The following is a 14,727-nucleotide window of genomic DNA, read 5'->3' as shown; positions in this document are numbered from 1 at the left end:
GATAATAAATATGAATAATAAAATTAGAACTGATTTTAAAATTTTAAAAGCTGATAGTAAAAAAATGGTGTACTAATTTTGAACATAAGATTTTGATCATTTGTTACTTTTTTCCAATTATTAATATATTAACAGAAAATAGTATACCAAATTTTAGTTCATCCATTAATTCTTAGATGAACTAAAATATCTTAAGATTTATGATTTAGTTCAACACTTCATATATATATATATGTACATATAAAGCAAAGAAATTCAAGACTTTTAAGTCAATGATTTTTAAATCAAAAATTAAGTTATGCTTTACTTTGGTATATATTTGAAAAATGATTTTTATTATCAGAATAGTGTTATCTTTCATTTATATCAAAATGTTATGACCATTATATAATTCAAAATTTTGCTATATACACTTACGATAAACTAATGATTGGTAGGGTTTTTTTTATTGTGTGCGATTAGGTTAATATAGGTATATATATAATATAGTTAAATATTTTTGAAACCCAATTATACAAATGAAAAACATCTAGTTCTAAGACACAATAAAAAGATAGATTAAATCAATACGTTATTATTGATATAAAAATAGATCTAACTACTTAAAATATGATTTTGAAACTTCATTGTTTTTGTTTCAAAAAGTTTTTTTTTTTCAAGTTGGATATGAATATTAAAAATGTTAAGTGTGTCTCTGCAACGAGGGCGTAAAATGCACTGTGGCTGCTCCACGTACCGATATCAAGAGAACTTATACAGAGGCCAAAAAAAAAAGAAACAAATAAGCGTCTTAGGCGTGCAAAGCCATGAAGAGGTTCTGCTTGCGGGCATGCTCTGGAACAAGCCGGTTCACGATTTCCGGAGGGATGCCAGATAACTCTGCAGAGCACAAAACACTACATCATGGTTTCTAATTTCATAAAGTTAAAAAGCATCAAGAAATTCGCATATAGAGAACATAAATATTGATAACATAAAAGGAGCTCTTTCCTTCCATAGAGGAGGCCACACTGTTCACCAATTTTGTGAATTCACTTTATTAAGCATCATTATTCTTTTTCAAGGAGCATTTAGTAATGTAAAATGTGGTTTTAAGGTTTACATTTTATTAGCAATCTGGTGTAAACACAACATGTAAACAACTTGATATCGCATAACTCTTAGATCTCTAAGAGGTCCAACAAGTAGTTAGTATGAGTTACCATCCTACAATCAATAAGGGAACTATACCTTGAGGTTTGAAGTTGAAAAGCGGAGGAAGTGGCCGGCCATTGGGAAGACGAGTGTTTGGGTCCCTTAGCTCATCAAACAACGGATGAATACAAGCTTCCAACTACAAGAACACCATAAATGTGCTTATAAACTTAGTCTACTCAGATCCTGATCTGAGACAATAGGAACGTATACTCTACAACTAAGGGCACAGAACCATGGATCACTTACAGCTGTGCATCTCAAATTAGGGGAATATTGGAAGAACCTACATAGAAGATCAACCGCTTCTGGTGGTAAACGTTTCTGGAAAACCTGGTGATAAAGCACAAGTAGATCATTCATGCAGTAATAACAATAACAGATAGAAAGTGAAGCAATTATCACTATAGCCAGGTTACACTTTTATTACCATGGGACAATAATAAGCCAAATAGTTTAGTCCAAACCACAAATTTGTGGAATGTCAAGAGTACAAAATCCTGAAGACCATCTTCAACTAGATATAAATACTCAACTAGAACTAAAACTATCATGAATTGGACTGCTTTAATACTCTTGAATGATTCATACTCCGAAACCATCACCAACAAAACCACTGATTAAAGAATATCCCGGTAGGTGATAATCATTCACACTAGAAGGTATACCTTGTGCCATGGATGAGGTTTTATCTGGGGAAACTTAAATTCTGTATAGTTTGGATTCATGCACTTGATTTCCTCCCTTGTTGGTGTACCTAAAACCTGCAGGAAAAAATAAAAGCACACGAAATAGGATATTAAGGTTTCGTGGAAAAGGTTAAGGTGCATTCTCTACTAAAACCGAGTAGTCGCAAATTAATTGCTTTCCTTTATACTGAATATGAACTCAACAATAGACGTAACAAACTGTGATATAAAGTTGTCAAATTGCAAACAAGCTGATGCGTAGTCTGATATGTAAAGTTAGAAGTTGTAACAAGAAAATCTCTAAGCACTTATCAGTCACTGCAAGCCCAAGACAAGTGATATGTTTTAAATTTTTGACTTTTTTTTTTTTTTAAACTGATCGAAGTTTACCTTGATGATTTCAACAAGCTGGTCGACTCCGCTTTCACCAGGAAACAGAGGCTGGACGAAAAGTTAGTAAGGACACAAAAGAAGTAAGAGAGGGAAGAAACAGAATGAATAGCACAAATAATCATATAGCTACAACAAAATTTTGCTTTTACCTGTCCAAGAAGCAATTCAGCCATCACACAGCCAGTGGACCATATATCGATTGCAGTTGTGTATTCGCTGGCGCCAAAAATGAGTTCTGGAGCACGATAGTATCTAGAACATATGTAAGAAACATTGGGTTCTCCTTTCACCTACAGTGAATAAGTTTTTGTTATATTCCACAAATGAATTTGTTAAATACTGCGTCAATAAACCTTACCAACACTTTTGCACTCCCGAAATCACAGATTTTTAGCTGATGCGTATGTGGGTTCACCTACACAATAACAGATCTAAAGTCAAATATAAATGCAGTTAACTTAAAACAAGAAAAAAAAATCAGTAAAAATTATAATTAGGTACAGATAGTTTGACCGCAGACATGTTACTTTAAACCAGTTCGTTTAAACCAAAACTAGCTAAAAAATACAACTATTTTCCAAAAAAAAAAGTTAGTTATCAGAGTCCTGTTTCAACTAATAGCATTAATCCAATATAAACTAGAAAAGGGAAGCCTAGTACCTCTGTGAAGTTCATAAATGACATTAACAGTATACAGAGCGTAGAACTTAAGGCATGCTATAATCGTATATTTATCATGTCAGTGTCTGGATATTCCCTAATTGTAGAGGCAAAGAATATACAACAGAGTATGTATATTCCCTACTCGTGGAGGCAAAGAACTCAGGAACTGGAAAGTTTAACAGAATTAGGTCAAGTAAAGAAACAGCCATCTGTTATAAATTTATTTTGAAAAAGGGAGAAACAAATGAGCTTACTAGCAAGTTTTGCGGCTTAATATCACGGTGACAAAGACCAAAGCAATTGTGAATGTAAGCAAGCGCCCTACAAATCTGTAACCATTAACAGAAGCTTCAGTGAATCGGAATAAGCCTCAGAAACTACAAAAAAGAAACGAAAAATGATCACATCCAGGAAATAGTTACCTGATAGGTGTAGAGTTTAACGTATATCAGTGGCATCAGCTGGTTCATCCTACTGTAACTTCTTGCAGCACGATTGACGGTCTCAGGCACAAACTCAAGGACAAGATTCAAATAAACCTCTTCATTATCTGTTCTTGAGAAGAAGCTGTGCTTTAAAGCAACAACATTGGGATGGTCTAGCATCTGCATTATTTGTAGCTCCCTGTTCTTGTAACGCTTGTCTTGTAGAACCTTCTTGATAGCAACAATCTCCCCAGTTTCCCTACATTTGGCCTACCAAAAGGAAACATAAATACGTGGGGAATGGACCCTAATCAATAGTAAGGAATCAGGGATGTTAATTTAACTTACTTGGAAAACCATGCCAAAGGAGCCAGTACCGACTACATGTTCTGATATGTAACTGACTGTCTGTCAATCCAAATAAACATCTATATGAGAAATAATGGCTAACAACTTCACCAATTTACGCATAGAATTTCCCATAACAATCCAACCTGTCTTGATTGACCATTTCGTCCACGGACTGTGGTTCTAATCACATGGCCAGGTTCAGTACCAGCCGCATCAATAATATCTGGTTCGCTATCCTGCAAAATAACAAAAAACGTCACTCGCTGTAAGCTACTCCATAACATAGATAAGCTCATGGTAAGGTAGTCAAGCTAAAAACTGTAGAATAAATATGAAAAATAGACGCAAAGCAAAGAAGCAATGCAAGACCTACCCTATCATCATCGGTCTCTACCTTGTCCCTTATCCTCATGTCAACCAAATCTCTCGTCAACCAATCGACTGAACTAGAAGAGGTCTTTACACCTTTGGCAGATCTCGAACTGCCTACTCCGTTTCCCAGTCCAGAAGAAGCCATGATAATTATTCTGAAGATAGCACGCACTAGTCTTTGATGGCATCATACACCTTAGTGATTTGGTGTCCCATCCCATCAAAGAACCGATCTACCTAGTAGAATTTCAAGGTCATTTGCGTAAGAAGATGGTTTATATCTTGATCATTGCTAAATTATAAACAATGGGATCAAATCAAATTAGCAGATACATCACACTCAAAATTCTAAGTCTATATCACTATGAGTCTATATGACCAAAACGTAGTCAATTTAAAGCACTGATGAACTTTGAGTTAGTGGCGATATACTATATTACTATCTAGGAATAGTGATGAAACCCAGCCGAATTAAGACCGATCAGATCTACTTCCGTAAACTTGATTAGTAATCGACAAGGTTTGCCCTGAAAATTCTGTTTCTACAACAAAGCAACGAGCAGCACAGAAAATCAGCAAAACAGTTACTACACCCAGAAGAACCCTAATCCAACCCAGAAACAAAAGAAGTCGAAAAAGCACATTGAAAGGAGCGAAACCATTCAATTTCAAGCGATATCTATAGGTACAAGAGCGGAGATGATGATCACCTTGAGCTGTTTGTGAAGAAGACCGGGAACTAAAGTCAAGCATTTGACGATTGTCTTCTTCTTCTGATTCGATTGAAGAGCTAAAGCTTAGATTTTTCAAGGTGATTGATCAGATTGAAAAAGCTAAAGCTTGGATTTTTCTTGTTTCTGTGTTAATCCACTCTTCTTCTTTCTCTTCTCCCTTTGTTTGTCAATTTCTACCGTTTTGAATCAAACGAGATTATGAAAGGACAGCTCATCATTATAAGCATGATACTGTATTTTTTTTATATAGAATCGTTTTCTTAATTATATATTAAGAGAAATCTTTTTTTTCGTCTGTGCACATACATTAACGTTTTTTTTGTGTCAAAGATAAATTAAGTTAATTAACGGATTTAAATATGCACTTTATTCAAATTTCAAAATAATAATAACAATGGTATTGGATGATGTACCTGAATAAGATATTGTGACATTAGAAACCAATTTTCAAACTTCAGTCTACCTAATAATTTTTTTTTGTTATAAAAAATAACATAATACGATTCAAACTTTTGGTCTACATCGTATTTCAACTACAGGTGGGAGCTATAGTTCTTTCAATTATAGTGGAAACTTACAAAAGAAATAACATTTTGCGTTTGCTACAAATCATTTCAGTTAAGTAAACATGCATTTATATGGGAGATATCAATAAACGATAGGTTATTGGATTTTTCTAGAGAATGAAAACAGTGTTTTAGGGAAAGCCACTTTATTTGCTTTGTATACTAGTAAAAAGTAGCCTTTACTTGTCGACAGTTAGGTAAGACGTAAGACTGAACGCCATACTATTTTCTTTTCAATAGTGTGAGGATGTGTTCGTTTCTTTGTCGCTCGTTCTATCATCATAAGCCAATACAAAATTAACAAGTTTTGGAAAGAAAACTCTTAATTTTGTATGTGAGAAGATATATATTCCCATTTTAGATTGATTAATACTGATGAAGTATGAGTAAAAGATTTTGTTATTTGAATTCAGAAAACTTTAGGCATATTGCTTTCTCTGCTTGGTCTACGCGTGATCTTTATTTACTAATAGAAAAATATTCTACCAAAAAGGGATAATGGCTAATGCCATAAAGTCGTAAGTAGGGTCCAAAGTACTGCCCCAAATAGCCCACAATAGGGAGTGATGGTCTTCTAACCTAAAAAGGCTAAAGTTGCTTTCTTTTTTCCTCAAAGGGTATATTTAGAAATGGTTTTAGCGTTGACCTAACAACGATTAAAAAACCAATGATTTTCACATTTTGATTGTAATGGGCCTGGCTGGCCCGATCTTCAGAACCGGGTCTAATATATATATCCCTTTGGATTTTCAACGCCAAACGCTTTTTAGACGTTATAAACGCCAATTGTAAACCACGCGTTTTGTTGTTACCCGCCCCAAGATGATCCTTACTGGTTGAAATCTCAAAAGAAATGGGAAAAAAGAAAAAAAAAACAAATCTCTCCTGATTTCTAGGCCAAATCATCTCCACGACGACTAAACAAAAAATACTCTCTTTTTTGTTTTTCTCCCAGTAAGGAAAAGTAAGGAAAGATATGTCACCATCGTCTTCCTTTGTCTCCCTCACCTTCTTCTTCCTTCTTCTGGTTTCTTCTCTGAGTTTCTCGATTTCGTCCTCATCTTCCGATGACATTGCCGAGCTGTTCGACGACTGGTGCCACAGACATGGCAAAACGTACGGTTCGGAAGAAGAGAGGCAACACAGGATTCAAATTTTTAGAGATAATCACGACTTTGTTACCCAACACAATCACATCTCTAACTCCACTTATTCCCTCTCCCTCAATGCCTTCGCGGATCTGACTCACCACGAGTTCAAGGCCTCTCGTCTTGGACTCTCTGCTCCGTCGCCGTCGCTGATGGCTAAGGAACAGAGTCTGGGCGTTAGCGAGAGAGTTCGCGTGAAGGTTCCAGATTCTGTTGATTGGAGGAAGAAAGGAGCTGTTACTAATGTCAAAGATCAAGGAAGCTGCGGTATTTGATTTATCTTCTGTTTTTCAATTTGGTCCCTTTCAGATTTGATCAGAGCTTTTAGTTCAGTGAGTAAGGGGGTTGATTCAAGATCAAGAATTTAGAATCGGAACCTTAAGTTTGGATTTAGATCGGAGAGAAATCTCAAACATTATTAAATCTGAGATCTTTGAGGATTTTGGTCAAGATGTAGATTCATTTATCTTCTGTGGTAATGTAGTATAAACTGGTCACGACATAGTTTGGGACTACAATCTAATTTTGCATCTCTTTCACGCTTTTTACCTTTTAGGAGTATGATAATTAACTTTTCTTTTCATGTCTTATTATGGCAGAAAAAAGATATATAAATCGAACTTTTCATGTCGTCTATATGAAACAAATTCCATGTGTACCTAACTCTTAGGAAAGTCTAGAAGCATATATTCTTATTTCTTCTATGATATTTGTTGCGTGAGAGTATGGACAAATGTAAGAATTTGGTCATAAACCAAAATCTGTTTTATCTCGGACATAGTTTAACATTTAGAGCACTGTTTTCAGATTTATCCATAATGATTATTTGAAATATGATGATGTTCTGGTACTTTTATAGGAGCTTGTTGGTCGTTCTCGGCTACTGGAGCTATGGAGGGAATCAACCAGATTGTAACAGGGGATCTCATCAGCCTCTCTGAGCAGGAACTAATTGATTGTGACAAGTCCTACAATGCTGGATGCAATGGTGGTCTCATGGACTACGCTTTTGAATTTGTCATAAAAAACCATGGAATAGATACAGAGAAAGACTATCCTTACCAAGAACAAGATGGCACCTGTAAGAAGGATAAGGTATCGGTGTAATTTGCTGGATTTCTCTTCCATGTTTCTCCCTGTTTGCTAACCTCCACGAGTCTCTCCTGTTCTGCAGTTGAAAAAACGGGTTGTGACAATTGATAGCTACGCTGGTGTAGCATCAAATAACGAAAAAGCGTTAATGGAGGCTGTGGCGTCTCAGCCAGTTAGTGTTGGCATCTGTGGCAGCGAGAGAGCGTTTCAGTTATATTCTAGTGTAAGTTGTAAACTTAGAGATAACACCTACTCTCTTTTTTCCAGAATGTTCAACGTTTTCTTTGTTTGAAAATTTCACCTTTTTGATGCAGGGAATATTCTCTGGCCCGTGTTCTACATCATTGGATCACGCAGTGCTCATCGTAGGATATGGTTCACAGAATGGTGTTGATTATTGGATTGTGAAGAACTCATGGGGAAAAAGTTGGGGAATGGATGGGTTTATGCACATGCAGCGGAACACAGGGAATTCAGAAGGGGTATGCGGAATCAATATGCTCGCTTCGTATCCTATCAAGACACATCCAAACCCGCCTCCACCGTCCCCTCCAGGCCCAACAAAATGCAACCTTTTCACGTATTGTTCATCTGGAGAGACTTGTTGCTGTGCAAGAACTTTGTTTGGTTTATGTTTCTCATGGAAATGCTGCGAGCTAGAATCTGCTGTGTGTTGCAAGGATGGTCGTCATTGTTGTCCACGTGATTACCCAGTTTGCGATACCACCAAAAGTCTCTGCCTCAAGGTAAGTTTAGCTATGGATTGTATATATCGATTTTCCTGCTACGTTTCTGTTGACTGATGAAGCTATTTTTTTTGCTTACAGAAAACTGGAAATTTCACAGAGATCAAGCCCTTCTGGAAGAAGAATTCTTCAAATAAACTTGGTAGATTTGAGGAATGGGTTATGTAAAAGAAGTTTTACGCATATGTTACAGAAATTTCAAACACTTCCACACCAAAGCCTCGTATGTTCGATTATCTGTAGCTTGCGAGGGGATTATTCATAGCTGTTGTTGAGATATATATTATATACCATGACGGATGTATTTTAGTCTCTCATTTGGATGTATACAACTTTTGGATCAATAAAACACACTTGCAGGACAAACACAGTATTTTGTATCTGCAAGGCACATAAAGTAATAAGAGTGTCATCTATACATATTGTAGACGAAAGCAGGGGCTAAGCTTCACTGTTGTTGTGCTCTCTTTTGTTCAGTTCCGCCATCTCTTTCTTCTTTGTTTTGTGCAGGTAATAGAAGTAAGAAGCTAGAGCCAAGACTGCTCCTAGCAAAGCACCTCTTCTCTGCCAACCATAGTCATCATCCGTGAAATCAAATGCCAGCACAACAAGCAGAGACACAAACGGTGAAGCACACATATGAACAACATCAGCGAATAAACCGGACACCAAGAGCACAAGACCTAATAGCCCGACCGCCCAAACCTGCCAAGAGAGAGCCAGCCCGACCAAACTCAGAATGTAGTAAGTCTTCCCTTTCTCAAACCTCTCGCTATCGCCTTTTAACTCCTTAAACTCACCACTCGCAAACAGGCCCACGAAACAAACGAGTGTGGCAATGAAGGAAACACAGATTTGCATCTCCAAGACCATCCGAAACACCTTCTTGTTAGCATACCTCTTTGTCTTCACCAGCACTTTTTCGAACCCGAGTTGCATTAGGCACAGAGACAATGAGAAAGCAAGAGTAGGAAATATGAGGATCAACCAAGCCTTGAAACCATAAGTATCAGATTCATCTTCATCAGGAGTTCCAGAAAACGCAGGGGTGCCGAAGAAGTCGGCCGCAAGAGTGAAGATTATCGATATGATGATCCATCTGTTAAACTTGAGACGGTTTATGAAAGCTGAAAAGAGGGATGTGAGTATCAACTGAGTTGATACCAAAATACCCCAGCCTACGTATAATTTGGCCAGCGCGTATAACTTGCTGTAAACAGAAGCAAGAACACCAAGAGAAACGTATAGCAAGAGAACACGAAGGAAAGGATGACGACGATTGCTGGTTTGATCCGATACTGTTTCGGGGCTTTGTTTTGGTAAAGGAAATAGGAAGAAGAGAGGAATCAGGATCGGAAACGCAGCGTTTTGGATCAGAGCTTGCGTCCATGTTCCTCTGTACTGTCGGTCTCGATCACTCTCTGATCGATTGTCTTGGACGTAGAAGAAGTTTAAGAGAAGCATGACTAGAGAATCTCCGGCGAAGATCAAGAAGCCGCAGAAGAACACAGAGAACCACCATTTGCGCTGACTGAGCTCAAGGGATCGATTCTCGCTCATGATCTGGCCGCCTGGCTCTGGACCTTGAAACTCTTCCATGACTCTCTTCTTCTTCTTCCTCTTCTTGAATTTTGGAAAGGAGCAAATGTTAATCTTATACACTTTGGAGGTTGGAAATCATTCTTCATGATTGGCTATCGTGCAGACACACATTTCAATCTGTAAAGAGAAAGCAGAGAGAAGTCTCGGTCACGAAATGGTCATGCTTTTGACTCAACGTTGCTTTGAATAGGCCTGATCACAATTCTTTTGATAAATAAATATCTGTAAGATTGGTGTGCTTATTTTTTTTTTTTATATTATCAAAGAGCATATTGGCGGCAAATGCTTTTTTTTTTTTTTTTTTTTTTGAGCGGCAAAGGCTAAAAAGACAGCTAACTGGCTAACTCGTTCCAACTGTAAAGCTTTCCTCATGAGGCGGTAATAGAAAACTGAAACAGTCAGATTTTTTTCTCTGAATAGTTTAGGAATATTCGTGATTAGACATGGAGGAATCATTGTTTGTTTATCAATCAAGGACAAGCAGGAACAAACGAGTCTTGTTGCATTTGACATTTTGCAAGCAGTACCATTTTATATTTGTCAATTTAGTTACCATTTTATATTTGTCAATTTAGTTCTCTGTCTGACTTTACATACAGTATGATGTAGGTTATCTAGGGTTCTTGTTTTTCAATCCAGTTTCGATTCTTTTGTTATGATTTCCCAGTTTTGTGACAAAGTTATGTTGATCTGCTTCTCGATCAGTTAAAGAAAAAGAAAAAAAAAAAACTGTTTTTCGTTATTAAAAGACCCAAATCGCGAATCTGACTGAAGTAAGAAAACCGACTTAAACCCGAACTGAACCAAAGCAATTACAAAATTCATGGAGATCAAAACTGGACATGTGTCGCGAAAAGAGTAATCAATGTGCGTCATCATTCCGTGTGACCCGAAGCAGTGGAACAGTAGCTTTAATAAAACAAAAGACAGAAACTTTGATCCCAACGTGCTCCCTCCTGAAGGAAACTAGAAAGCGCTAGAGATGGCGATGAAGAATGCTTGGATCATACTGGTGTCTTTATTTGTTATTTCACAGGCAGATCAAGGTTTCGATGTTCGTCATCACTTATCCACCGTCACCAGGTAACTTTCTCTCTCGCTCTTGTTTTTAATCTGAAATAGTTTCCGTCGTTGTTCCAAAATTGAAATTCAGTACACAACTCTTCTCATCTGGGTCTGAATTTGTTCAACCTAATTGGTCGGATTACTGTCGTTTGCTTGGGAACAACCGTTTTTTCAGAAAAAGGTTGCATCTTGCGGAAATTTGTGTAATTTCTCTAGTGAGTTCCAATTTAACTTTTTTTCTGGAAATTTGGATTTGGTGTGCAGATACACTGTATCGAAAGATGTTGCCCAAAATTTGATTGAGCCATCGAATGTCCCCAGTGAGTGTACACCTATCCACCTTAACCTTGTGGTAAGCATAATTTATTTGGTATGGATAAATCCAAGTGAGGAAGAGTGAAGACTGAAATTGTGGTTTTTTAATAACATGTTAGGCTAGGCATGGAACTCGTTCTCCGACCAAGAAACGGTTACGTGAATTGGAGAATTTGGCTGGTAGGTTAAAGGAATTGGTAAGAGACGCAGAAGCTAGGAATTTGCCTTCAGACAAAATTCCCGGATGGTTAGGGAAATGGGTATCTCCTTGGAAAGGAAAAGTGAAAGGCGGGGAGCTTATCAGACAAGGCGAGGACGAGTTGTACCAACTTGGAATCCGGGTTAGGGAAAAGTTTCCTACTTTGTTTGAAGAGGATTATCACCCTGATGTCTATACAATAAGAGCTACGCAGGTTGGTTGTTTTTGAAGTTTTTTTTATGTTTACTATCTTTTTCCAAGCAAAATGTATACACTAGAATTTGGTCGATGGCATTCGTGAATTGTTTAAACCTCTTTGGTAGATTCCTCGGGCATCTGCAAGTGCTGTGGCGTTTGGAATGGGGTTATTCAGTGAGAAAGGTGATCTGGGACCAGGCCGTAATAGAGCATTCGCTGTCACTAGCGAAAATCGTGCTAGTGATACCAAGCTGAGGTTTTTTGAATGTTGTCAAAACTACAAGGTATTGTTGTGATCGACTCAATCTAAGTTAGAGTATATTGTCTGGCTAATCCTCAATATAGTAGTCTTTCAGGTTATTTGCTTCTGAGGTTTTTGTCTTTACATGGTGTCTGAATGCAGAGCTATAGAAAAGCTAAAGAGCCTGCTGTGGATAAGCTCAAGGAACCTGTTTTGAATAAGATTACAGCTTCCGTTGCAAAGAGACATGATTTAAAATTCACGAAGCAGGACATTTCGTCTCTCTGGTTTCTGTGCAAGCAGGTGCTTCCTTCTTGTTCTTATAGTGCGCTATCAAACGTATTGTCTGTGATGAATGGATTGAAATGCTTAAAGTTGTTTTGAAATTTTCAGGAAGCATCGTTGCTTAATGTAACTAATCAAAGTTGTGAACTTTTCACACCATCTGAGGTACAAGTTGCAAATTCTTTCTTTATGTGTTTGGATAATTTCAGTATGAAATCCTTAAGCTTAATGGATTCTCTGCTATAATGCTAGTTATGTGTAACACACTTAATCAACTGTAGGTTGCGTTGCTGGAATGGGCAGATGACTTGGAAGTGTTTATCCTCAAAGGTTATGGAAATTCCTTGAACTATAAAATGGGAATTCCATTGCTAGAAGATGTTTTGCATTCGATGGAAGAAGCTATCAAGGCCCGAGAAGGTAATGTCAACTTATAACCAGAAAAATAATGAACTATTTGCTTGTCATCGTGATAACCATATAAATTATGTCCTTTTTAATTATCATGCAGAAAATCTCCCACCTGGAAGTTACGAAAAAGCAAGACTTAGGTTTGCACATGCCGAAACAATAGTTCCCTTTTCTTGTCTTCTTGGGCTTTTCCTTGATGGATCTGGTTAGTCCATCACTTTTCGCTTCTCAGTTTCCTGTGTTTTTATTCGTGAAACATATGATATCGCTCAAATCTTGTTCTTAAAGGAGGTTTGAAATGTTTCAGAGTTTGAGAAAATACAGAAGGAGAAACCATTGGAACTCCCTGCTCAGCCTCCCAAAACCAGGGACTTTAAAGGCAGCACCATGGCTCCTTTTGGTGGGAACAACATGCTTGTCCTCTACAGTTGTGCCGCAACTTCCTCGCCCAAGTACTTCGTGCAGGTTCTGCACAACGAGCATCCTATTGCACTTCCAGTAAGTTTCATCTGATTAAGAAACACAAATCCAACTTCAGCTCTATCGTAGTGGCAACTTAGAACCTGAGACAATCTTTCTCGGAGAAATGAATTGACTCATTTCTCCTTAACTCTCTTCTTCCTTCCTGAAATCTCCTTACAAGTTTATCCATTTCTGCCAACAGGGTTGTGATGGAAAAGATTTCTGTCCTCTAGAAGATTTCAAGGTATTTTGCATCTTTCCCTCTGAATTGTGTTCGTACAGATATTTACATTTTCCTCGTTAAGCGGTTAAGCCTACACATGCATGACTCTCTTCTTTTTTTCTCTTACAGGCCAAGGTGGTGACCCCTCATCTCAAGCATGCTTTTGACAACCTCTGCAATGCTAATCAAGATGACCCGAAACAGAAGCCTGCATCAAGTATGTTTTCTTTACTGTCGAGTTGGCTGTTTGGGTCAAGCCGTAAAACGGAGCTATAATTACTTCACAACTTGTTCTTACATTCTGGCTGAGTACGCTTTCAAACTTGAGACCACACAGAGCTATGTTGTCTGTGTTTTGGTCTCCTTGCCGCTGTTATTTTTTAGTTAGTTCAGTCGGCTCAATCTAAGATGCACACTAGCTTGATTTTGATCTCTGAGTCTATTTCCACACTTGCTTGTTTGAAACTAAAAGCTCTAGATTACAGTTCTGGTACATGGATTGGTTCAAGGACTTATAGTCTTCACTCTACATTCATTTAGTTTTCATTCCAAGCCCTCTTCTCTGATTAAAAAATAGATTAAACTTCTGACATAAAAGTACCAATTGAGAAAAGAATGTGTGTGTGTATATTTCTATCTGTATATAAATCAAGTTATAAGGTATAGACTGGAGAAACAACTCTATGATCTAGTGAGATGGTTAACGGAATCAGGACATTCGAGACGAATATAATCGTACATGAGTCCTTGAAAAGGGCTCGTGGCAAGCGGTTGGGTTAGATATATGGAGTTATCTCCCTGTCGAAAAGAAGAAGCAGGCACATTGACACTGTATAACCAATAGAGTCCATGAATACCATGTCTTGCAATTGTATTATCTCTTCCTATTTGCCCTGTCGTAAACAATGGAGGATCCACAGAGAAATCGTTCACCCGAACCTACAAAACCAAATATCAAAATGAATATTTTCACTTCTATAAAGAAAGAAGTGTATCTAACTGTCTATGCATCGCACCTGCAATTCGGCTACATTTGATGTGGCCAGAGCGATTCGCAGTTTGAACTTCCCGGTAAAATTTTTCATTTTATCGTCGAGTTGAAATTTGATCTGCCATGTAGTACCGTTATATCCTCCATCCGGTTGTTTCCTACCAAACACAGCCAATGTTTCACACATTAAACCAAAGTCTTCTATATATTCGCAGTGCCGCTTGGAGTTTTATATTAGAAGGAAACTAACCTTGTAACTTGCATGAAGAACCAGTTCTTAGAGTAATCGTCAACGTCGACATTGTAAACCATATCTTCATCGGGGTATAGTTCTGAATACCGTTCCCATAATCCATATTGTC

At 37.6% G+C, this 14,727-nt stretch overlaps 5 protein-coding genes across 6 annotated transcripts in view; 2 read left to right on the top strand and 3 right to left on the bottom strand.

The window, feature by feature from the left end:
* Positions 1-612: 612 nt before the first annotated feature.
* LOC18993889 (shaggy-related protein kinase kappa) lies at positions 613-4,993 on the bottom strand. 2 transcript variants are annotated; one of them, XM_024152528.1, is made up of 13 exons: positions 4,798-4,993; positions 4,089-4,324; positions 3,859-3,951; positions 3,713-3,772; positions 3,362-3,634; positions 3,194-3,268; positions 2,635-2,691; positions 2,426-2,566; positions 2,274-2,324; positions 1,863-1,958; positions 1,444-1,527; positions 1,231-1,333; positions 613-879 (listed from the first exon to the last, which is right to left on the bottom strand). In XM_024152528.1, exons 2-13 carry the CDS (start codon positions 4,230-4,232, stop codon positions 791-793), a joined length of 1,266 nt encoding a protein of 421 aa, XP_024008296.1. In that variant the 5' UTR covers positions 4,233-4,324; positions 4,798-4,993; the 3' UTR covers positions 613-790. The 2 variants fall into 2 exon arrangements, with proteins under 2 accessions (XP_024008296.1, XP_006417527.1); XM_006417464.2 differs by having other exon boundaries at positions 4,089-4,320.
* A 1,302-nt stretch (positions 4,994-6,295) lies between these two features.
* LOC18993888 (low-temperature-induced cysteine proteinase) lies at positions 6,296-8,722 on the top strand. The gene is made up of 5 exons (XM_006417463.2): positions 6,296-6,802; positions 7,395-7,630; positions 7,710-7,850; positions 7,942-8,373; positions 8,455-8,722. The coding sequence occupies exons 1-5, from the start codon at positions 6,364-6,366 to the stop codon at positions 8,539-8,541; spliced, it is 1,335 nt and encodes a 444-aa protein (XP_006417526.1). The 5' UTR covers positions 6,296-6,363; the 3' UTR covers positions 8,542-8,722.
* A 92-nt stretch (positions 8,723-8,814) lies between these two features.
* On the bottom strand, positions 8,815-9,972 carry LOC18993887 (probable purine permease 16). The gene has a single exon (XM_006417462.1). It carries the CDS (start codon positions 9,970-9,972, stop codon positions 8,815-8,817), a length of 1,158 nt encoding a protein of 385 aa, XP_006417525.1.
* Positions 9,973-10,914: 942 nt separating this feature from the next.
* Positions 10,915-13,863, top strand: LOC18993886 (multiple inositol polyphosphate phosphatase 1). The gene is made up of 11 exons (XM_006417461.2): positions 10,915-11,058; positions 11,305-11,392; positions 11,475-11,768; positions 11,878-12,036; positions 12,156-12,296; positions 12,387-12,443; positions 12,560-12,698; positions 12,790-12,894; positions 12,997-13,187; positions 13,354-13,395; positions 13,504-13,863. The coding sequence occupies exons 1-11, from the start codon at positions 10,958-10,960 to the stop codon at positions 13,648-13,650; spliced, it is 1,464 nt and encodes a 487-aa protein (XP_006417524.1). The 5' UTR covers positions 10,915-10,957; the 3' UTR covers positions 13,651-13,863.
* Positions 13,864-13,999: 136 nt separating this feature from the next.
* LOC18993884 (rhamnogalacturonate lyase B) overlaps positions 14,000-14,727 on the bottom strand; it is a 3,578-nt gene continuing 2,850 nt past the window's right edge. The window contains 3 exon segments of the mRNA XM_006417459.2: positions 14,000-14,313; positions 14,391-14,523; positions 14,616-14,727. The exon segment at positions 14,616-14,727 is cut by the window's right edge and continues 84 nt beyond it. Coding sequence (XP_006417522.2) covers positions 14,056-14,313; positions 14,391-14,523; positions 14,616-14,727 — 503 coding nt within the window. The 3' untranslated portion in view covers positions 14,000-14,055.

This window comes from Eutrema salsugineum, unplaced genomic scaffold, assembly GCF_000478725.1.
Source record: "Eutrema salsugineum unplaced genomic scaffold, Eutsalg1_0 scaffold_5, whole genome shotgun sequence".
NCBI classification, from domain to species: Eukaryota; Viridiplantae; Streptophyta; class Magnoliopsida; order Brassicales; family Brassicaceae; genus Eutrema; species Eutrema salsugineum.
Note: the sequence above shows the minus strand (reverse complement) of the source record. Positions and strands in the feature narration are given on the sequence as shown.

Coding starts and splice junctions, on each gene's coding strand:
- LOC18993889 (XM_024152528.1), bottom strand. CDS start 4,232: ATGGCTTCTTCTGGACTGGGAAACGGAGTAGGCAGTTCGAGATCTGCC. Junction 3,269..3,361: donor TTAAACTCTACACCTATCAG/GTAACTATTTCC, acceptor TAATGGTTACAG/ATTTGTAGGGCGCTTGCTTA. Junction 2,692..3,193: donor TTAAGCCGCAAAACTTGCTA/GTAAGCTCATTT, acceptor GTTATTGTGTAG/GTGAACCCACATACGCATCA.
- LOC18993887 (XM_006417462.1), bottom strand. CDS start 9,972: ATGGAAGAGTTTCAAGGTCCAGAGCCAGGCGGCCAGATCATGAGCGAG.
- LOC18993888 (XM_006417463.2), top strand. CDS start 6,364: ATGTCACCATCGTCTTCCTTTGTCTCCCTCACCTTCTTCTTCCTTCTT. Junction 7,631..7,709: donor GCACCTGTAAGAAGGATAAG/GTATCGGTGTAA, acceptor CCTGTTCTGCAG/TTGAAAAAACGGGTTGTGAC. Junction 7,851..7,941: donor CGTTTCAGTTATATTCTAGT/GTAAGTTGTAAA, acceptor TTTTTGATGCAG/GGAATATTCTCTGGCCCGTG.
- LOC18993886 (XM_006417461.2), top strand. CDS start 10,958: ATGGCGATGAAGAATGCTTGGATCATACTGGTGTCTTTATTTGTTATT. Junction 11,393..11,474: donor CTATCCACCTTAACCTTGTG/GTAAGCATAATT, acceptor ATAACATGTTAG/GCTAGGCATGGAACTCGTTC. Junction 12,444..12,559: donor AACTTTTCACACCATCTGAG/GTACAAGTTGCA, acceptor AATCAACTGTAG/GTTGCGTTGCTGGAATGGGC.